The sequence below is a fragment of the Ochotona princeps genome, chromosome 4, assembly GCF_030435755.1.
Source record: "Ochotona princeps isolate mOchPri1 chromosome 4, mOchPri1.hap1, whole genome shotgun sequence".
Classification (NCBI taxonomy): Eukaryota; Metazoa; Chordata; class Mammalia; order Lagomorpha; family Ochotonidae; genus Ochotona; species Ochotona princeps.
Window position 1 is genome coordinate 260956 of NC_080835.1, and position 22158 is coordinate 283113.

Consider the following 22158-nt stretch of genomic DNA (forward strand, 5'->3'; position numbering starts at 1 on the left):
TCACTCTTCAAATGGCCACAACAGCTAGAGCTGAGTCAGTCGGAGGCCAGGAGCTTCTGCTGGGTCTCCCACACAGGTGCAGAGTCCCAAGGCTTTGGACTGTCCTTGACTGCTTTCCCAGGCCACAGGCAGGTAGCTGGATGGGAGTGGGGCAGCTGGGACTTGAACTGGTGCCAATAGGTGGAGGATTAGCATGCAATGCCACAGCTGACTTCTGTTATTCTAGTTTTAGAATAAATAAATCTCTGAAAATGCATCAGTATTGGCTCACTCATTGTGACAAACCCTGGTAAGGCAGTGTGTTGGCAGCAGAGGTGGTGTGGTGGCCACAGCCCAGCCCAGCCCCACCGTGTGGCAATCAGGGGGGTAAACCAAAAGATGGAAGATCTCTACCCCCGTCTCTGTAACTGTACCTTTCAAATAAATATGTACACTTTTTTTAGTTTGTGGAAATGGAATTAAAACTCCTATTTGACTGTATCACTCCTGTCTGGATGGGTGGGGGCACTGCCATCTGTGTGGGACCCCCACATCGCATGCCATGCACTAGGTCCACTCCAGGTCTGGCTCTCTGTTAGAGTAGCAGGTGAGAGTGCAGGCGGGTGGCTGACCCCATGGCTCCTACTCCTGGTCAGCCTTAGCAGACAGACGGAGGGCCTCCCTCTGGCTCTTAGCCTTTAATTTGTCTCTCTCTTTTTGTTATTTACCTGGGCCTGGCGCAATAGCGTAGCGGTTCAAATCCTCGCCTTAAACATGCTGGGATCCCATATGGGCGCCTGTTCTAATGCCAGCGGCCCCGCTTCCCATCTAGCTACCTGTTTGTGGTCTGGAAAAGCAGTCAAGGATGGCTTAAAGCTTTGGGACCCTGCACCCTCATGGGAGACCCAGAAGAAGCTCCAGGCAACTCCAGCTGTTGGGGCCACTTGGGGAGTGAACCATCGGACAGCAGATCTTCCTCTCTGTCTCTCCTGCTCTCTGTATATCCGCCTTTCCAATAAAAATAAATAAATCTTTAAAAAAAGAAAATATTTACCTGAAAATGAGAGAAAGATCTGCCATCCACTGTTTCACTCCCCAAACGGCTGCAGTGCCAGGGCTGGGCCAGGCCAAAGGCAGAGTCAGAAACTTTTCTGGGTCTCCCACCATGAGCACCTGGTCCATCCTCCGCTGCTTTGCCAGTGCATCATCAGGGAGCTGGATGGCAAGCGGAGCAGCCGGGACACGAACCGGCACCTGTAGGGGCTGGTTTTACCTGCTACAACTCAGTATTGGCTCCCAAACAATTTTTGCAACTTTTTTTTTAAATATATACTTTCCATAAATGTTTTATAATTTTTATTTTGGGGTCTGGCAGGTTTTGACCACCACCCTGTACTGCATCCGACTTGCTGCTAGGCGTGGCCATGTGGACCTTGTGGCCCAGCTGCTGCCAGGTGGAAAGTTTAGCTGATGTCCAGTGACGGGGACACTGGGGACAGGAACCTGCTATTATGGGCTCTGGCTCCTGGTCCTGGATCCTGTCTGCATATCTGGGCTTGGCCTCTTCCTACAGCATCCAGGGGTCTACCTAGGAAGCCTGTCGGGGTGGAGCTTGCTGTCTCCACCTCCGGTCCCTAATTCCTGCTGGTTAGAAAGGCAGGTAAGAAGATAGTCCCTCCCGGCCGCAGCAGCCTAGGCTGGGACCTCCCAGCCACCTATGGGCTCACAGCTGTGTCCACCCCTGGGCCAAACACTCGCATCACCACACAGTGTGGAGGCGGGAGTGTGCTGGGCTGCAGAGCTTCTGGCAGGACGAAGCCTGGAACACCTTGCCGAGTGGCTACACTGTGGGACCTGGCGCCTCGTGGTTCCAAATCACCAACCGGTACAGGCGGCCGCGCATCAGGGGACAGGGTGTGGTGTGGCCTCTGACATCGCAAGTCCCTTGTCGTGGAGCTCTGTCCCGCAGAGGTGTGGCCATGGAGTGCTGAGGGGCTCACTCCAGCATCGGGTCAGGAAGAGAGACTCGGAACGCTCCAGGACCACCCCGGATCTCTCTTGCGGTGTCCACGCAGAGATGTCTCAGGACACAGTAGCAGGTCCCTGGAGAGACATCAAGCAGGACCTCGGCCCCCGCAGGCCGTGGGGGGCATGAGACACAGCACGGCTCCAGTTCCTGCCGCAAACGTTGTCTCCGCAGTCAGCAGGGTTAGGGTTGGCAGAAGCCGTGGCAGGCGGAACGCAGGTGCCTGCCCTCCCAGCAGCCGCAGGCGTGGCTGCCCCTTGATGGGAGCAGGGAAAGCAAAGAGGCCGCCCGGGAAATCCAGCGGTCACTACTGGCCATCCCGTCTCCAGACCTGAGGCCTGGACCCGGGGCGGGATGGGCTGCAGGACACGGACCGGACTGTGGGCATGTAGAAACACAGACAAAGGTCTCCATCCATCCGGGCTTCGGGGCGAGGCCCTGGCCTGCCAGCCCCACGCACGCCTCCGCCCTCGCTACGAGTGCCCGGGCCCGGTCCTCGCGGCCCCGCGCAGCCAGGTGGGTGCGCGCGTGGGGCCGGCATCTCGGAGCGCGCCGCCCGCCTCCGCCGCCGATTGGCTCCCAGGGCCGGCGGGCGGGACTGGCTGGGGCGCGCCGGCCGGGCCGCGCTTGTCGGCGGGCAGCCCCGCGCAGATGCCGCTCGGTCCCGCCGCCCGCCCCGCCCGCGGCCCCGGGCAGCCGGCGATGGCGGCCGCGGGCGGCGGACCTGGGGCCATGCGGGGCCGCGGGCGCTGAGTGCGGGCCCGGCGGGCCGGGCATGCGGCCCTGAGCGGCGCGCGATGCCGCGCTTCCCGGTGAAGAAGGTGCGCAAGCAGGCGAAGCTGCTGCTGCTGCTGCTGCTGCTGACCGGAGCCGCCTGGCTCACCTTCGTGCACCTGAGCCTGGCGCGCCCGGGCCGCGCGCCCCGCCGGCGCCCGGGACTCCCGGGAGGTAGGGCTGCGGGGGGAGGGGCGCTCCCCCGGGCCCGGCCTGGTGACGTCAGCCGTGACGCGCGCGACCCTCCCCGGGCAGCGTCCGGGACCCGGGTGGCCGCAGGCCTGGGCCTAGGGCCGGGGGTGCGGGGCTTAATGGGGGTCCCCTGACCGAGTTCCCGCCCCTTCCCCCGCTTCGCGTTGGAGCTCCCCAAGGCGCACCGAGGCGCGAGGCCCGCGATGCGGCCCGAGCTGCCTGGAGTGGGTCCTGGGCAGGGGTGGCGGGTCCCAGAACGCACACAACCCGCGGCCAGGCCTGGGGAATGGCGACCATTGACCCTGCGGGCGGGCGCTCCAGAGAGCGGCGCCGGAAGCAAGACAATGGGGCAGAGTAGGCACCTGCGGGGTCCCTCCCGAGTCTGCCCTGTGCAGGGATGAGGCCTCCCAGTGTGGTACCCTGGCACCCACAGGCTCCCTAGGCTCGCCTGACCCGGGCTGGGGGGCCCAGCACCCCTCCCTGAGGACGCCTCGGCCCTGGGGGTGGGGACGAGTGGGCGCTGTCCCAGGTCCTGGCCGCGGGGTGGGCAGCATGTTCACGTTCCCCCACAATCTGCCTGTTCAGGTTCCAGCCTGGACGGTATTTGCATAGCAGAAGGATCTAGATGGAGTAGGAGGCGCCGCGTGGAGGGACTCAGGGTCCATCCTCCAGGGCCTCTCCCAGGATCCCTGAGGGGAAACCAAGAGAGAGCTTTGGGGTGCCTGTAGGCATCTGCACCTGTTTCTGGGTGGGAGGGAGGCCTGGACGCTGGGCATGGCACAGGATGGCACCAGGGAGCTTTCCCACCCTACGCAGACTGTGGGGTAAAGGACTCGGCCCCCACTGACCCCAGATCACAGCAGGCCCTGAGCCCCAGCAGACTCCAGCCCCAAGCCCCTGCTGACCCCAGACCTCAGCTGACACTGGCCCTCACTGATCCAAGCCTTGGACTTCCCTATTGCCCACAGACAGTGAGCGGCCAGTGGGTGTGACTGAGGGGCGAGGCGTCCAGGCTATGCTGTCCACACAGCAGGTGGAGGACTCCAGTGAGAGTCAGGAAGAGGAGCAGGGGGTGAGCAGAGCTGAGGGTGTGCAGTGCTCCAGGGAGTCAGTGTGAGCTGTGTGCAGTGCTCCAGGGAGTCAGTGTGAGCTGTGTGCATGGGCAGATGCAGTATGGCCTGTGTGTGCCCCAGCATCCAGCACAGCCTAGAGGAGCATCAGCCTGGGTTGCATGGCTGCAGGTGCAGGGGCATGCGTGTGCTGGGCAGGTGTGCAAAGGGTGCATTTTAGGTGGGCACATGGGGTGGGCAAGACTGCACACCACAGGGTGTTACAGTGATATAGACATACATGGAGTGGAGTTCACTGTGTGCAATTGGGTGCTGTGTGTACACGTGTGTGTGTGTATCTGAGTGTACACGTGTGTGTGTATCTGAATGTACACCTGTGTATATCTGAATGTACACCTGTGTGTATATCTGAATGTACACCTGTGTGTATCTGAGTGTACACGTGTGTGTATATCTGAATGTACACCTGTGTGTATATCTGAATGTACACCTGTGTGTATCTGAGTGTACATGTGTGTGTATCTGAGTGTACACCTGTGTGTATCTGACTGTACACGTGTGTGTATCTGAGTGTACACGTGTGTGTATCTGAGTGTACACCTGTGTGTATCTGACTGTACACGTGTGTGTATCTGAGTGTACACGTGTGTGTATCTGAGTGTACACATGTGTGTATATCTGAATGTATACCTGTGTGTATCTGAGTGTACACCTGTGTGTATATCTGAATGTACACGTGTGTGTATCTGAGTGTACACATGTGTGTATATCTGAATGTATACCTGTGTGTATCTGAGTGTACACGTGTGTGTATCTGAGTGTACACCTGTGTGTATCTGACTGTACACGTGTGTGTATCTGAGTGTACACGTGTGTGTATCTGAGTGTACACCTGTGTGTGTATCTGAGTGTACACGTGTGTGTATATCTGAATGTACACGTGTGTGTATCTGAGTGTACACATGTGTGTATATCTGAATGTATACCTGTGTGTATCTGAGTGTACACCTGTGTGTATATCTGAGTGTACACGTGTGTGTATCTGACTGTACACGTGTATCTGAGTGTACACCTGTGTGTATCTGAATGTATACCTGTGTGTATCTGAGTGTACACCTGTGTGTATATCTGAGTGTACACGTGTGTGTCTCTGAGTGTACACATGTGTGTATATCTGAATGTATACCTGTGTGTATCTGAGTGTACACGTGTGTGTATCTGAGTGTACATGTGTGTGTATCAGTGTACACCTGTGTATCTGAGTGTACACCTGTGTGTCTCTGAGTGTACACCTGTGTGTGTCTCTGAGTGTACACCTGTGTGTGTATCTGAGTGTACACGTGTGTGTATATCTGAATGTACACGTGTGTGTATCTGAGTGTACACATGTGTGTATATCTGAATGTACACCTGTGTATATCTGAGTGTACACCTGTGTGTATATCTGAATGTACACCTGTGTGTATATCTGAATGTACACCTGTGTGTATCTGAGTGTACACGTGTGTGTATATCTGAGTGTACATGTGTGTGTATCTGAGTGTACACCTGTGTGTGTATCTGAGTGTACACGTGTGTGTATCTGAGTGTACACCTGTGTATATCTGAGTGTACACCTGTGTGTATATCTGAATGTACACCTGTGTGTATCTGAGTGTACACGTGTGTGTATATCTGAGTGTACATGTGTGTGTAGCTGAGTGTACACCTGTGTGTGTATCTGAGTGTACACGTGTGTGTATCTGAGTGTACACCTGTGTGTATCTGACTGTACACGTGTGTGTATCTGAGTGTACACCTGTGTGTATCTGAGTGTACACCTGTGTATATCTGAGTGTACACCTGTGTGTATCTGAGTGTACACGTGTGTATCTGAATGTACACGTGTGTGTATCTGAGTGTACACGTGTGTATATCTGAATGTACACCTGTGTGTATATCTGAGTGTACATGTGTGTGTAGCTGAGTGTACACCTGTGTGTGTATCTGAGTGTACACCTGTGTCTCTGAGTGTACATGTGTGTATATCTGAGTGTACACATGTGTGTGTATCTGAGTGTACATCTGTGTGTATCTGAATGTACATGTGTGTATCTGAGTGTACACGTGTGTGTATCTGAGTGTACACGTGTGTATATCTGACTGTACATGTGTGTGTATCTGAATGTACACCTGTGTGTATCTGACTGTACATGTGTGTGTATCTGAGTGTACACCTGTGTGTGTATCTGAATGTACACCTGTGTGTATCTGAGTGTACACCTGTGTATATTTGAGTGTACACCTGTGTGTATCTGAGTGTACACCTGTGTGTGTATCTGAGTGTACACGTGTGTATATGTCTGAGTGCACATCTGGGTGCTGTGTGTGGCTGTGTGACTTCATTTTGCCCTTTGAACTCTGACTCTGCCTTCATTTTCTCTCCATAGCTGGAAGGTCAAGACCCCCATGCTCTGTTTCCTGGGGGTGCTAGGAGGTCACTCCCCATGAACCTCACCCACCAGGTGCCCCCATGGCGGGAGGAGGTGAGCCCTGGTCTGCTTGGCGAGGCCCAAGGCAAGGGCAGGGTGTGGGGCTGAGCCAAAGGTGAGCCCTCTGTGTCCGCAGTACAAGGGGCAGGTGAACCTGCATGTGTTCGAGGACTGGTGTGGAGGTGCGGTGGGCCACCTGCGAAGGAACCTGCACTTCCCACTGTTCCCCCATGTGAGTACTGGAGGCAGGCTGGCACTGGGCCTGATGGGGTGGGCCTGAACTGTGTGGGTGGGACACAGTGGGCAGGGGCCTGACCTTGGTTGGCAGAGCAAGCACTGGTTCTGATATGAGTGGGTTGGCAAGTGCTGGCCTGATTGTGTGGACAGGACTGGAGCTGGACCTATTGGGGGTGGGAAGGGTGGCAGTGGGCCTGACATGGGTGGGTGAGGAAGGAGGTGGGCCTGCTGGGGGAGGGAAGGGCGGCAGTGGGCCTAATGTATATGGGCGAGGTGGGAGGTGGGCCTGCTGGGGGTGGGAAGAGCAGCAGTGGGCCTGATGTATATGGGTGAGGTGGGAGGTGAGCCTACTGGGGTGAGAAGGACAGCAGTGGGTCTGACATGGGTGGGCGAGGAAGGAGGTGGGCCTGACATGGGCGCCAGGGTGGTGGCAGGCCTGACCTGGCAGCCATTGCCCCCAGATTCGCACCACGGTGAAGAAGCTTGCCGTGTCTCCCAAGTGGAAGAACTATGGCCTTCGGATCTTCGGCTTCCTCCACCCAGCAAGAGATGGTGTGTGGAGGGGTGCAGGGTGGGAGTGTCAACGCATCAGCCCCCCTGAACCCCTGCCCTTGGACTAGGTGATGTCCAGTTTTCTGTGGCCTCCGACGACAACTCAGAGTTCTGGTTGAGCGTGGACGAGAGCCCAGCGGCTGCCCAGCTGGTGGCCTTTGTGGGCAAGGTACTCTGCCCTGCCCTTACCCACCCTGGGTCTCTGCCTGGCCTCTTGGAAATGGGGTCTGCAGGGGCCTGCTGCCCCCACAGCCCTGCTGTCTCCCCCAGACTGGCTCTGAGTGGACAGCTCCTGGAGAATTTACCAAGTTCAGCTCACAGGTGTCAAAGCCAAGGCGGTGAGTGACATGCGTGGGGGATAACATGTGTTAGAGCATGCACTGGCAAGGTAACATGCATGGGGGGGGTCATGCCCACACACTGCAGCCCCACAGCGGCTCCTCTGGCCCCCAGGCTCATGGCTTCCAGGAGGTACTACTTCGAGCTGCTGCACAAGCAGGACGACCGCGGCTCGGACCACGTGGAAGTGGGCGTGAGTGGAGCCTATGGGAGCCTGCGCCAGGGTCTGCATGCCCACGGGTACAGCCAGTGGCCTGTCAGGGCGTGGCCCTCATCACGGGGCACGCAGAGGACAGCATGTGGAAATGGACCTCGAGGGGCTGTGGGTTTGGGCTCCAGATGATCAGGGAGGAGCCGTGGGCGTGTGTCTGGAGAGACGTGGACCCGGCTCAACCAGCACTGCCTCACTCGCCTTTCACCCCAGTGGCGTGCCTTCCTGCCCGGCCTGAAGTTTGAGGTCATCGGCTCCGCCCACATCTCCCTGTACACAGGTGCGGGCTGTGCTGGGGGCGAGCGGTGGGCACCTGTGTGTGAAGGTAGGCCATGCTGTGGCTCACACGCCCCTGCGCCCGCAGACGAGTCCGCGCTGAAGATGGACTACGTGGCCCACGTGCCTCAGTCTCCAGCCAGCCACGTTGGGGGGCGCGCACCGCCGGAGGAGCCGAGCGCTGACATGCTGCGGCCGGACCCCAGGGACACCTTCTTCCTCAGTGAGGCGCGGGCAGGGCCGGAGGGCACGCTGGCTGTGGGGCCGTGGGGCCGCCCCTGACAGCCTTTCCTGCAGCCCCACGCGTGGAGCCCGCCACTGTGGAGAATGTGCTGGAACCCTGCGCCTACGCCCCCACCTACGTTGTCAAGGACTTCCCAATCGCCAGATATCAGGGCCTACAGTTTGTAAGTGTCAGCGGATGCCACATCCTTACCCTGCGCCCTCCAAGTGCCAGCGGCTCTCGCGCCCTCACTCTGCCCCCCACAGGTGTACTTGTCCTTCGTGTACCCCAACGACCACACGCGCCTCACCCACATGGAGACGGAGAACAAGTGTTTCTACCGCGAGTCGCCACTCTACCTGGAAAGGTGTGGGGGCTCCCGCTGGAGCAGGGCGGGGCCTCTGTGGCAGATGTCTGAGGCCCCACTCTCGCCCAGGTTCGGGTTCTACAAATACATGAAGATGGACAAGGAGGAGGGCGAGGAGGAGGAGGTGCAGCGCCGAGCTTTTCTCTTTCTCAACCCGGAGGGTGAGTTTCACCCCAGGCGGGCCCTGCCCTAGCCACCCCCAGCATGCCCGCTGAGCCCGCGCTCTCTGCAGACCTCCTGGAAGAGGAAGGCGAGGGGGACCTGCTGGACAGCGCAGAGCCCACAGAGGTGGCCGGCTTTGCCTCCCCGACGCCCCCCAGCGCCCCAGATGAGCTGACGCCCCGGCGCTCCCGCGCCCTGAGCTGGGCCACAGGGGCCGCACGCCCCCTGCCCCTCTTCCTGGGCCGTGCCCCGCCGCCCCGCAACACCGAGCGCCAGCGCCCGCCTGCGCCCCCACGGGTGTACGTGACCCGGGTGCGGCTGGGTCGTCACAGGAGCCCTGGGGCATCTGCACTGCGTGGCCCGCCCTGGCCGCCTTTCCCAGGTGTCTTCCTGCGCCCCAGGCCTCTACCCAGAGTGCGGCTGCGGCCACCCCCACGCGTGCCCCATCCCCGTGGCCGCAGGACCGGTGCTCCCCAGACCCACGCAGAACCCACCGTAGGGGCCTGGGAGGGCCAGGCCAGCTCGCCAGGGCCCCCAACACCAGTAGCCTCGAACTGGTCTTCAGAGCCGCGGCCTGTCACCTCCTTCTTAAGCCTATCCCAGGCGACCCGGCTGAGGGAGGGCGAGGAGGAGGAGGACGATGGTGAGGAGGCAGCGCTTGGCGACAGCGCGGAGGCGGCCATGGGCCGGACCCCGGGGCGCTGGCGTGAGGCGGCCATCGATTGGCAGCGCACATTCAGCGTAGGCGCCGTGGACTTTGAGCTGCTGCGCTCCGACTGGAACGACCTGCGCTGCAATGTGTCTGGGAACCTACAGCTGGCTGAGGCCGAGGCCGTGGACGTGGTGGCACAGTACATGGAGCGGCTCAACGGACACCATGGCGGGTACGGGGGTGAGACCTCAAGGCCCTGGCCCAGGTTAGGGATGCCCCTGTCTGTCCTGTGGCCATGGGCATGACCCCAGGAGGGATCCCAGCCACTTTCTCAGGCAGGACTAGGCCCCAGGAGCCTGTGCAGGTTTGTTCGGGTGGCTTCCCGGGAGAAGGTGGCATGGTCTGGGGCTGCCCCATGGCCACATACTCCAGTGTGTGCTGTGGGAGGGACCCAGAGGGCTCAAGTCAGAGCAGTGAACCAGTGGCCAGGACCCTAGAGCTGGGGGCGGGCATATGGTCTACCCTTGGTTCTGAGCCCTGATCAGGGGTTGTGGCCTCCAACGGCCTGCCCTGCCAGGGGTCGCGGCTCCAACTGCAAATGGGGGAGCAGGAGCCTTGATGTGTGGGGCATGCAGGAACTGGGTGCCTGAGCCCCACAGAAGTTCAGTCTGGATGTTTCCGGAGTGAGAAGTGTGGAAAGGCTCCTCTGAGAGGCCAAGCAGAGCGGAGTCGGCTCTGGGGATAGGAGGCTCAGAAGGAGGGAAAGCAGGGTCCTTGGCCTGGTGGAGGGGCAGCAAGAGCAGACTTCTCAGGGTCGCCTGCAGGGCCATCTGCCAGCGGACAGTGGGCGAGAGCCGAGCGGCATGCAGGCCTCCAGGGCTGACCCCATCTGTGCCGCCTTGCAGGCGCTTCGCACTGCTGCGCATCGTGAACGTGGAGAAACGCCGGGACTCGGCGCGTGGAAGCCGCTTCTTGCTGGAGCTGGAGCTGCAGGAGCGTGGCGGTGGCCGCCGGCGCCTGTCCGAGTACGTCTTCCTGCGTCTGCCCGGGGCCCGCAGCGCCGATGCCGACGACGCGGAGACGCAGAGCCCCGCGCCGCCCGCCGCTGCCTCGGCACGCCCAGACGGGCGCCCTGAGCTGTGCCGGCCACTGCGCCTGTCGTGGCGCCAGGACGTGACAGTTCACTTCATCGTGCCAGGTGCGGGGCGGGACCCGGGGGCCAGGGCACCGGGATGCCAGCCGAGAGTGCGTGGGGGCACGCAGGACTGGCTGAGCACCCCCGCCTGGCCCCCGCAGTGAAGAACCAGGCGCGTTGGGTGGCACAGTTCCTGGCGGACATGGCCGCCCTGCAGGCGCGCACCGGGGACTCGCACTTCAGCGTGGTCTTGGTGGACTTCGAGAGCGACGACATGGACGTGGAGAAGGCCCTGCGCATGGCACGACTGCCCCGGTAAGGGCCCCGCGCGGGCGCCCCAGCCCGTGTGTGGCCCCCAGATGGGCTCCGGCGATGCCTTCCCTCCCCCTACTCAGGTACCAGTATCTGAGACGAACCGGGAACTTCGAGCGCTCGGCTGGGCTGCAGGCTGGAGTAGACGCTGTGGAGGTCAGGCTGTGGGCCATGCAGGGGCCGGGCCCGGGCGGGCACCTCGCCCGCAGCTCACACCATCCACTCCGCAGGATCCCCGCAGCATCGTCTTCCTCTGCGACCTGCACATCCACTTCCCACCCAGCATCCTAGACAGCATCCGCAAGCACTGCGTGGAGGGCAAGCTGGCCTTCGCCCCCGTGGTCATGCGCCTGGGCTGCGGGAGCTCTCCAGGGAACCCCCGCGGTAATATGCCCCCATGGCCCTCTCGGGTGGCCTTAACCCTGGGTCGCTCCCTTCAGCCTAAAGGTTGTCCCTGTCCCAGGTTACTGGGAGGTGAATGGATTCGGCCTCTTCGGGATCTACAAGTCCGACTTCGACCGCGTGGGTGGCATGAACACAGAGGAATTCCGCGACCAGTGGGGCGGCGAGGACTGGGAACTGCTTGACAGGTGCCTGTCTCTAGGTCCCAGGAGACCCACCAGAAGCCCCCTCCCATCCCCACCCCAGCACCAGGAGCCCTGTCCTACCCCAAGGCTCGGCCTCTAGCCTCTTCCGCTCCGGCGAACCCCTCCCGCCCCACCTCCCCTGGCAGCTCCCCCTAGCACCCGGCCCTGACCCGCATCACCCTCCCCAGGGTCCTGCAGGCAGGGTTGGAGGTGGAGCGGCTGCGGCTGCGGCACTTCTACCACCACTACCACTCCAAGCGTGGCATGTGGGGCGCCCGTCCTGGGGGACCCTGATGACGCACCCAGCAGCCGGCAGCCCGCACCACTGCGCCTGTCTGGCCGCCCCAGCGCCGAGCTGGCCTCCTGCGCACTGCGACGATTTCTGTGAAATTTTGCGTAGTGATGACATTGTTTTCAGGATTTCCGTCTGTTCTGGTTTTTATTCAGAATGAAATGAAATATTTTTTTTAGTTTGGATTTGTGCTCCTGGCCTCGCTGTCTGTGGGGGGGTGGGAGCGGACAGGAAGTGGTCCGGATCAAGGGCCCAGGACTGGCTTTGTTTCCTCAGCCCAAGGCGACAGTTTCAGCCTGTCCAGGCTCCTGTGAGGGCCCTGCCCACCCCAGATCCTCCCTGGGCCCCAGTCTGTCTCCTCTCTCCGGACAGTACAGAGGCCACACCTGGGCCCCCCAAAACCGACCACTTGGGACCTCAGGTGGGGCCAGAGGAGGTGCTTCCATAGACACAGTAGCCAGGAGGGATGGGGAGGGATGGCACACGGGCCAAGCCATAAGGTAGGCCAGGCCTGACCAGGGCACCAAGATAGGACCAACCTGGGCCCCGGACACATGACCACAAGGGCCTCCCATGAGCCCTCTTGCCACATGCCTTCTGCAGTGGACCCATCCTCTTGAAGCTGTGAGGGGTGGGGGCACTTGACTGCCACAGAGGGCGGACCCCAGTTCTCCTGGCATGCTCAAGCTCCCAGGCCCTGCTGGTCCTGAGGCCCATGGCTGCTCAGTCCAGCACGGTCCACTCAAATGGATGATCTCCCAGGAGCAGTGGCACCGGAGCCAACAGGGATACTACATCCCGGACTACGGGGCCTGTGGGTGTACTGGCTGTCCCACATCCGATCCAGCCCCCTAATGATGGCCAGAGGGGAAGGGGCGGCACACGATGGCCAAGTGCACCCACATGGGAGACCTGGAGGGAGCTCCTGGCTTCAGCCTGGCCCAGCTCAGACAGGCTCTTCTGGGTGGGATCTGGCCCGCGAGCCACACCCCTCCAGAATCCCACCTTAGTGGATCAGCTTGGCTGCAAAGCATAGGGCCTCGCAGTCCCCAAGAGAAGGCCCTTTGCAGGAAGGGGCCCAGAGTGGCCAGGGCTTGGCCAGCGGAGGGCCTGCCTGCTCACACTGCAGGAGCTGGGGGTTGGGAGTGCTGAGGGAGCCTGAGGGTGGAGTAGAGGCTGTACCCCAGGGCAGTGACGGACAGGCAGGGAGAAGCTGTCCACCCCACTGTCTGCTCCGCAGACCGCAACAGCCAGGCTCCTAAATAAACCAACCTTCAAAACCGAAACAGAACCAAACCAAACCAAACCAAACGGGCAGTGCTGGCCCTGTGAACACACCGCCACGGCAACACCAGCACCCAGCCTCCCAGGTCCAGAGCTGGGCCCCGCACCCCTGAGAGAGACCTGGGAGCTCCGATGCCCAGCTCAGCCTGGTCCAGTCCTAGCTGTGGCCAGAAGCAGGGCTCACTCTCACCGTGTATCTCTGTCCCTCTGCCTTTCAAATAAATCTTTAGGAAACAAAGAGGAATGGCCAATTGGACACTGACCTGTGGTCAGCTGAGAAGTGGAGCAGGGAGCCCACCGCAGCCTGGGCCGGCCCACTGGGGACATGCTAAGGCCCAGGTGTCAGGTCAATGCTAGTTGGAGCCTGCACAGGGAAGTAGACAGGAATACCTCGGGGGGCCTAGGCTGGACAAGTCCACCCCAGCCCTGTCCCCTCACCCCAGCCCTGGTCCCCTCACCCTAGTCCCAGTCCCTTCACTCCAACCCGGTCCCATCACCCCAGGCCTGGTTCTCACACCCCAGCCATGGTCCCATCACCCCAGTCCTGGTCCTCACACCCCAGCCATGGTCCCATTACCCCAGTCCCGATCCCCTCACCCCAGCCATGGTCGCCTTACCCTAGTCCCAGTCCCCTCATTCCAACCCCGGTCCCCTCACCCCAGCCCCAGCTCCCATCACCCCAATCCCCTCACCCCAGCCCCAGCTCCCATCACCCCAATCCCCTCACCCCAGCCCCAGCTCCCATCACCCCAGCCCAGGTCCCATCACCCCAATCTTGGTCCTCACACTCCAGTCCTGGTCCTCACACCCCAGTCCTGGTCCTCACACCCCAGCCCAGCTCCCATAACCCCAGCCCTGGTCCCTTCACTTCAGCCCCGGCCCCCTCACCCAAGTCCTGGTCCTCACACCCCAGCCCCAGCCTCCTCACCCAAGTCCTGGTACCCTCACCCCAGCCTAGGTCCCATCACTCCAGCCCCAGTCCTCACACCCCAGCCCTAGTCCTCGCAGCCCTGTCCTGGCCCAGCACATGACCCAGGCCTGTCCCATGCCCCCCTCCCACCTATGGTGAGAGTGACACCCACCTGGAGACCCCCAGGAGCCCAGCAGGCTCCAGATTCCTGAGGGAGTGCCAAGCACAGAGGAGAAGTAGGGTGTAAGGGCACAGGGCAGGGGTGCAGAGCCGGCCTGGGTGTGTAGCTGATGAGTGGACAAAGGACTGAGCCAAGCTAGGCTGGCTGGGTGCTGGGGGTATGGAGCAGGGGACGCAGCGATGAGCAGGATGCAGGGTGCGGTGCAGGGCCAGCCTGGGTGCGGGCATGGGGGGCGGGAGCTTGCTGCAGGCGCGCCCTGGGCACTGAGCTCCGCACAGACTTGTCTCCCAGGGTTTTCCACACGGAGCTTGGCTCCCAGGGAAGCAACCGGTTGGATGAGCTGGGCGTGCGGCGTCGCACTCCGCCCTTCCAGCCCCACTGTGCCTGCTCTAGCAGGGCCGGAATGGAGCCCAGGACGCCTCGGCCAGCAGCAGGGGCCTGCGGGGTCCAGACCAACAGCAGGGTAGGTCTCCCCAGCCCCCCTGACCTCAGACCCCCACCTCCTCACCTGGACTCCCTAGGGCTGTGTCCCTAGCCCCGCCCTCCACAGGGCACCCCACCCTCCAGCCTGGGCAAAGGAGAGCAGAGGGTGCAGTGCAGTTGTGGCGACAGCTCCTCCTGTTCCCCCCACCTGGGGGCTGTCCCCTACTCCCCAGCCCCTCAGACCATGGGCCCCCAGACTTCTGGCTCCTCCTTGAACCCCCGACTTCTGTCTGTCCCCCTCCCCCCAGCCTGGCAGGCGCTGACAGGAGCCCAGGCCCCTCTGAGTCAACCCCCTGGGGCAGCCCCGCCTGGGCCTGACTCATGGCTGGTAATGGGGCTCCCAGTCCAGACCCTGGGGCACCAGCCAAGGAGGGGGCCAAGGGGCTCCCAGCAGGACAGGCTAGGTCGGGGGTCTCTCAGCTCCTGGGCTTCCCACTGATCCTGCAGCCCTGGATGCCCTGCCCATCAGGGACTCCCCAGTCCTCACCAGGCTCCAACCAGCCCCTCACTTCCCCAACAACCCCGCTAGGGCCCTGCCAGGCCTGAGAAGGAAGGGCCTAGACCCCTGCCCAGGGGTGGGAGGGAAGGAGGCAGGGCCTGTTCTTCCGCCAAATTCCACCTTAACCCAGAGCTGGCCCCTCCCTCCCACCTGGCCCAGGTGTCCCCGCCCCTCGAGAGCTGGGCTGGCCGGGCCGGCTCTGGGCGCGCCAGCGGGGAGGGGACTCTGGGGACAGGACGGTGAAGACAGTGCCGGCGGCCGAGGCGGCCGGCCCGGGCCAGGCAGATCCTGAGGCCAGCACGGCGCCATGCAGGACGGTAACTTCCTGCTGTCGGCCCTGCAGCCCGAGGCTGGCGTGTGCTCCCTGGCACTGCCCTCTGACCTGCAGCTGGACCGCCGGAGTGCTGAGGGGCCCGAGGCCCAGCGGCTGCGGGCGGCCCGTGTCCAGGAGCAGGTCCGTGCCCGCCTGCTGCAGCTGGGCCAGCAGCCACGGCATAATGGGGCGGCTGAGACGGAGGCTGCAGCCGAGGCAGCTCGAGGTGAGCCCGGCAGGCGGGGGGCGGTATGCCGGGCGCGGCGGGGGCAGAGGCCGCTGGGCCCTGGTCCGGCCCTTGTCTCACCTGCTCTGAGTCACCACCAGCCTCGCCAGGGGAGCGGCCCAGGGCGGGGCAAGCCACCTCCCTGGGGACCCCCGCAGGGACCCCTTTGTCCTTCTGCACAAGCCCGTGGGCCGCACTGAGGGGGACACTCTGGGACCAGCACATGGAGGTCAGACTGAGGCCACGGACAGGGAGTGGGTTGGCAAACCCGGAACCTGGGAGCTGGAGGCAGCGCCCATTCCCAGCCTGAGCCTGAGCCCATGGTCCCCCTGCCTGAGAGCAGAGACCGGAGAGGAGGGGTCCTGGGCTGAAGCCAGGGCCTGTGTGGACTGGGGCCCCTGTGGAAACCCAGGCGGCCCAGGCTGCCCGTGGGAACGCTGGGCGGGGGTGTCCCTGGGGGCCAGCTGGCAGGAGTCCTGGCCCACTGCTTGCTGTGTGTGTGCATGTGAGGCTCATGTAGGTGACAGGAGTTAGGGTCACAGGGACACAAATCTTCTGGACCAGTTCTCCTGGCTCTTTCCCAGGCTGAGTGAAGGGTCAGCCAGTGAGGGGGTGGCCCCTCCCCGGGCCTCGGCCTAGCTGGCAGCGAGTCAGTCCCAGGGGTCATGGGGTGGGAGAGGGGGTTAATTACCACTTGGCTACCCTGCCAATTAGGGGGAGGAGGATTATAATTTGGGGGTGGGGGTCAGGCCCCTAGGCCACCAGCTCGCAGTCAAAGGGTTAATAGCCTGTCCAAAAGCCTCATTAACCAGGGTGGGTCTGGGGTGTGTGCGGGTGGGGTACTCCCCACCCCTGGCCAACTATCTGGACCCCCGTGGCCCCTGGGACCCCAGCTAGTTGCACAAGGGAGACCTTTCCCCTGCTGGGGGATCCCAGGGACCCTGGCATCCACTCCCTCCATGCCAACTTCTCTAGCACCCACTCCCTCACCCATCCACTCACCCGTCCACCCACACACCTGTCTGTCCACTCACCGAGCAGTCAGGCGCCAGCCTGTGCGTGGCTGGATGGGCCGGGTGTGGTCCCTGCCTCGGGCACTCGGTGCCCACGGAGCAGGCTGGTCCAGGCCGCCACACTGCCCTGCGACCAGGTGCTGGCAGGGTCTGGACCCAGGAGCAGCTCAGCGACAGTCAGTGCGGCCCTGCAGTCCAGGCGGGCTCTCAGAGGGAGGGGGCTGGCTGGGTCAGCAGAGCTAATCCTGGGAGCTAGGGGGTCGCTGGGGAGAGGAGGTCGTGGGGTGTGGGACAAGAGCAAGCCAGGGGGTGTGAGAAGGAAGGTGGTGGGCAGCGTGCAGCCGTGTGGTCAGGCTGAGCCATCCCTGTGCTTCCTGCCAGGCCCGTCCAGGGGTCAGTTCCACACCCTCCAGTCGGGCTTCAGCTCCCGCTCGCAGGGCCTGAGCGGGGACAAGACCTCGGTGAGTGACGGGCTGGTTGGAGGGGGCGCAGGCAGGACAGAGCCTCTGGGGACCCCTGTGACCCCTCGCTGCCCCTTCTCTGCCCACAGACCTTCCGGCCGCTGGCCAAGCCAGCCTACGGCCCGGCCACCTGGTCTTCCCGCTCAGCCGTGGACCTGAGCTGCAGCCGCCGGTTGAGCTCGGCCCACAACGGGGGCAGCTTCGCGCCCGCCCCGCCCGGCCCCGCCATGCCTGCGCGCCCCGTGTCCTTCCACGAGCGCGGGGGCGCAGGGGGCCGGGCCGACTACGACACGCTCTCCCTGCGCTCGCTGCGGCTGGGCTCCGGGGGCCTGGACGACCGCTACAGCGTGGTGTCCGAGCAGCTGGAGCCCGCGGCCACCGCCTCCTACAGGGCCTTCGCCTACGAGCGCCAGGCCAGCGCTGGCTCAGGCCGCGCTGTGGGGCTGGACTGGCCCGAGGCCCTGGAGGGCGCCCCCAGCCGCACCATCCGGGCCCCGGCCATGCGGACCCTGCAGCGGTTTCAGAGCAGCCACCGCAGCCGCGGGGTGGCCGGGGGGCCCGTGCTGGACCCCGTCGCGCGCGCACCTTCAGTTCGCAGCCTCAGCCTGAGCCTGGCCGACTCCGGGCACCTACCGGACGTGCGCGGGCTGGACAGCTACCTGGGCCACCGCTCCCTGCAGAGGCTCAGCAGCGGGTGAGCACGGGGGCCTGCCCGCAGCTGCGCGTCCGTGCTGGCCGAGCCGTGCCCCGGGGCCAGCCTGACCCCTGCCCCCCGCCCCCTGCCCCCGCAGCTTTGATGACATCGACCTGCCCTCAGCAGTCAAGTACCTCATGGCCTCAGACCCCAACCTGCAGGTGCTGGGAGCGGCCTACATCCAGCACAAGTGCTACAGCGACGCAGCCGCCAAGAAGCAGGTGAGGGCGCACCCCGGGGCGCAGCGTGGCACGGCCTAGTGGGGGGCAGGTGAGGACGCACCCCGGGGTGCAGCGTGGCAGGGCCTAGTGGGGGGCAGGTGAGGACGCACCCCGGGGTGCAGCGTGGCACGGCCTAGTGGGGGGCAGGTGAGCGCGCACCCCGGGGTGCAGCGTGGCACGGTCTAGTGGGGAGCAGGTGAGGACACACCCCGGGGCGCAGCGCGGCAGGGCCTAGTGGGGGGCAGGTGAGGACGCACCCCGGGGCGCAGCGCGGCACGGCCTAGTGGGGGGCTGGGGACCCCGTGCTCCCGGGCCTGGACCTGCCCGCAGCCCACGCCCTCCCCTGCCCACAGGCCCGCAGCCTGCAGGCCGTGCCGCGCCTCGTGAAGCTCTTCAACCACGCCAACCAGGAGGTGCAGCGCCATGCCACGGGCGCCATGCGGAACCTCATCTACGACAACGCCGACAACAAGCTGGCGCTGGTGGAGGAGAACGGCATCTTCGAGCTGCTGCGTACGTTGCGGGAGCAGGATGACGAGCTGCGCAAGAACGTTACAGGTTCGAGGCCCCGCCCACTGACTCCGCCTCCGCCGCCCCGCCCACCGCCTGGCCACGCCCCCGCTGTCCCACCATCAGGGACCCCGGGGCGCTCTCCAGCTCAGGCCTCATGCCCGGCCTGCGTGGCGCTCTCCACCTGCCCGGCCCCTGGAATCCCGGGGTCCGCGAGGGGCCTATGGGTGGGTAGGTGGGTGCTGACCGCGTGCCTGTCCAGGGATCCTGTGGAACCTGTCGTCCAGCGACCACCTCAAGGACCGCCTGGCCCGGGACACGCTGGAGCAGCTCACGGACCTGGTGCTGAGCCCCTTATCGGGGGCCGGGGGCCCCCCACTCATCCAGCAAAACGCGTCCGAGGCTGAGATCTTCTACAACGCCACTGGCTTCCTCAGGTGAGCCGGCACTGGAGGCCAGGCCTTGGAGACCCCAGAACCCCAGTTCCAGGCCTGTAGACCCCAGGACCCCACTCCCTGGCCTTGGAGACCCCAGGACCCCGCTCCGAAGCCTCGGAACCCTAGGAGCCCAGGATCCCGCTCCCAGACCCCAGGGCAGGACCAGCACACGCTTTTTTTTTAAAAGATTTATTTTATTCTTATTACAAAGTCACATATACAGAGAGGAGGAGAGATAGAGAGGAAGATCTTCAGTCCGAAAGCTTTTGAAACCCAGGACCTGACTATTGCTGCGCCGCCCCAGGCTGCGGCCTGGGCTTGGCCAGTTGCCGTGGAGCAGGGAGGGCACCCCGGGGCCTCATGCCCTGGTGGCAGGGATCTCACGGGCCTCTGCCCCCAGGAACCTCAGCTCGGCGTCCCAGGCCACGCGCCAGAAGATGCGTGAGTGCCACGGCCTGGTGGATGCACTGGTCACCTACATCAACCACGCGCTGGACGTGGGCAAGTGTGAGGACAAGGTGAGGGCCGCCAGTGCAGAGGGCCCCCCCCCCCCCCGGGCGCGGCTCTCGCTGACCCCCGTTCCCCCGCAGAGCGTGGAGAACGCCGTGTGCGTGCTGCGCAACCTGTCCTACCGCCTGTACGACGAGATGCCGCCCTCGGCGCTGCAGCGGTTGGAGGGCCGTGGCCGCAGGGACGCGGCGGGAGCCCCGTCCGGCGAGGCCGTGGGCTGCTTCACGCCACAGAGCCGGAGGCTGCGAGAGGTGGGCGCCGCTGGGGCGCGGGGACACCAGGGCGCGGGGGCAGGCGACCCTGCCTGGCCCTGCTGACCCTGTGCGCCCCCACGCATCCCGCCAGATGCCGCTCACGGCGGACGCGCTGACGTTTGCCGAGGTGTCCAAAGACCCCAAGGGCCTGGAGTGGCTGTGGAGCCCGCAGGTTGTGGGGCTGTACAACCGGCTGCTGCAGCGCTGCGAGCTGAACCGGCACACGACGGAGGCTGCGGCCGGCGCCCTGCAGAACATCACGGCGGGCGACCGCAGGGTGAGGGCGCGTGGGCTGTGCGGGTGCTGGGGGCTGGCGGGCAGGACCGGGGCGGGCGGCAGAGCCAGGGGTCGGCCCCGGGGGGTGGGCGGCAGGGCCTGGGGGTCCCTCACAGAGCTGTCCCCGCAGTGGGCGGGCGTGCTGAGCCGCCTGGCCCTGGAGCAAGAGCGCATCCTGAACCCGCTGCTGGACCGTGTGCGCACCGCTGACCACCACCAGCTGCGCTCTCTGACCGGCCTCATCCGGAACCTGTCCCGGAACGCCAGGAACAAAGACGAGATGTGTGAGTGTGTGTGTGTGGGGGGGTGCGGACTAGGTGCTGGCACCCAGCTCTGCCTGAGGCAGGTGCGCCACACAGGTGACCGGAAGGTCCCTCCTGGGCACTGAAGGGACAGGGACAGCTCCTTGAGGAGGCGGCCTAAGCAGAACTAAGTCACCGTGACCCTTACAGCCACCAAGGTGGTGAGTCACCTCATAGAGAAGCTGCCGGGCAGTGTGGGCGAGAAGGCGCCGCCGGCAGAAGTGCTGGTGAACATCATAGCCGTCCTCAACAACCTGGTGGTGGCCAGCCCCATCGCCGCCCGCGACCTGCTCTACTTCGACGGGCTGCGGAAGCTGGTCTTCATCAAGAAGAAACGGGACGGGTGAGGGCGGCCCCAGCCCTCCCCCCAATGCTTAGTCCTCCCCTAAACCCAGTCCTCCTCCACACTCCTGGACCAGGCCCCAGTCCTCCACCCACAGCCCAGTCCTCCTCCCAATGCTTGGTCCTCCCCCAAACCCAGTCCTCCCCCACAGGACCAGTCCTCCTCCCAATGCTTGGTCCTCCCCCACAGCCCCAGTCCTCCCCCACAGGACCAGTCCTTCCCCAGAGCCCAGTCCTCCTTCCACAGCCCATCCTCCAAACAGCCTCACTCCTCCCCCACAGCCCCAATCCTCCCCCACAGCGCAGTCCTCCCCCACAGCCCCAGTCCTCCCCCAAAGCCCAGACCTCCAAAAGCCCCAGTCCTCCCCCACAGCCCTGGCCCCAGTGGCCTCAGTCCTCCCCCACAGCCCTGGCCCTGGCCCCAGTCCTCCCCCCATGCTTAGTCCTCCCCCACAGCCCTGGCTCCGGCCACAGTCCTCCTCCACAGTCCAGTCCTCCCCCACAGCGCTGAGCCCTGAGCCTTGCCCTGTCCCCCCAGTCCTGACAGTGAGAAGTCTTCCCGGGCGGCCTCCAGCCTCCTGGCCAATCTATGGCAGTACAACAAGCTCCACCGGGACTTCAGGGCGGTACGTGGGCATGGGGGAGGTGGCAGGGTCGGAGCCTGCATGGGGGATGGGGCAGGGCAGAGCCTGTGTGGGTGTGGGGGATGGGGATGGGGAGGAGCTTGCATGGGGGGCGGGGCCAGGGAGGAGCAGGCCCTTCCCGTGGATCGGGTTTGGGGGAGCCGGTGCTGGGCAGCGGCTGGCCAACAAGCTGCCCCTGACTCCGGCCTCTGTCTTGCAGAAGGGCTATCGGAAGGAGGACTTCCTGGGCCCGTAGGGCATCCTGGAGGAGAAGGCGGCGGTGTGGCCGGACTATGAGACAGACCTTCGAGGGACATGCCTGGTGGCCAGCCTGGCCGGAGGCCCAGGGGCTCCCAGGAAGGCCTGAACAGGGGCTGGGGCTTGCAGCTGGGGACTGGGCTTTGCAGGGCAGGGGTGGGCAGCGCCCGAGGCTGCTGTGGTGCTGGGGAGGGGCTGTCCCACTGGCAGACGTGGGGATGGCAGCCGTGCTGGGAATAAAGTTGGTTCTGAACACGTCCGGCCCGCGTGCTCCCCTGAAGCCCCCAGAGCTCACACAGCCTCTGGGGTGGGCTTCCCAGCACAGTGAGGGAGAGGTGACGGGGTGGTGGGCAGTGGAGCCGTGAACACTCATGGACAGGTGCCAGGGCTGCCCTTGCCCCACTGGACAACAGCTTCTGCTCACCCTGGCCGTCCCGGGGTTTTGGCCAGGGCCTCACACGGTGCTGGGCCGCCCCAGTGACAGGGGGCCATGACAGGAGACCA

General features: G+C 63.9%; 2 protein-coding genes across 3 annotated transcripts; both read left to right on the forward strand.

Annotated features, from left to right (window-relative positions):
- Nucleotides 1–2710: 2710 nt before the first annotated feature.
- LOC101516966 (N-acetyl-beta-glucosaminyl-glycoprotein 4-beta-N-acetylgalactosaminyltransferase 1) lies at nucleotides 2711–11985 on the forward strand. Of its 2 annotated transcripts, none has more exons than XM_004599228.2 (20): nucleotides 2711–2953; nucleotides 3940–4043; nucleotides 6471–6566; nucleotides 6649–6744; nucleotides 7211–7301; nucleotides 7370–7470; nucleotides 7572–7639; nucleotides 7755–7833; nucleotides 8065–8131; nucleotides 8216–8350; nucleotides 8425–8534; nucleotides 8617–8717; nucleotides 8787–8878; nucleotides 8950–9763; nucleotides 10437–10729; nucleotides 10828–10981; nucleotides 11062–11134; nucleotides 11209–11362; nucleotides 11442–11568; nucleotides 11754–11985. In XM_004599228.2, exons 1-20 carry the CDS (start codon nucleotides 2803–2805, stop codon nucleotides 11857–11859), a joined length of 3012 nt encoding a protein of 1003 aa, XP_004599285.2. In that variant the 5' UTR covers nucleotides 2711–2802; the 3' UTR covers nucleotides 11860–11985. The 2 variants fall into 2 exon arrangements, with proteins under 2 accessions (XP_004599285.2, XP_058518576.1); XM_058662593.1 differs by having other exon boundaries at nucleotides 6471–6545.
- Nucleotides 11986–15423: 3438 nt separating this feature from the next.
- On the forward strand, nucleotides 15424–21910 carry LOC131480028 (plakophilin-3). The gene is made up of 13 exons (XM_058662343.1): nucleotides 15424–15753; nucleotides 17148–17227; nucleotides 17317–17921; nucleotides 18019–18142; nucleotides 18496–18700; nucleotides 18915–19089; nucleotides 19490–19607; nucleotides 19680–19850; nucleotides 19945–20130; nucleotides 20260–20413; nucleotides 20582–20774; nucleotides 21312–21399; nucleotides 21617–21910. The coding sequence occupies exons 1-13, from the start codon at nucleotides 15522–15524 to the stop codon at nucleotides 21650–21652; spliced, it is 2367 nt and encodes a 788-aa protein (XP_058518326.1). The 5' UTR covers nucleotides 15424–15521; the 3' UTR covers nucleotides 21653–21910.
- Nucleotides 21911–22158: the final 248 nt, after the last annotated feature.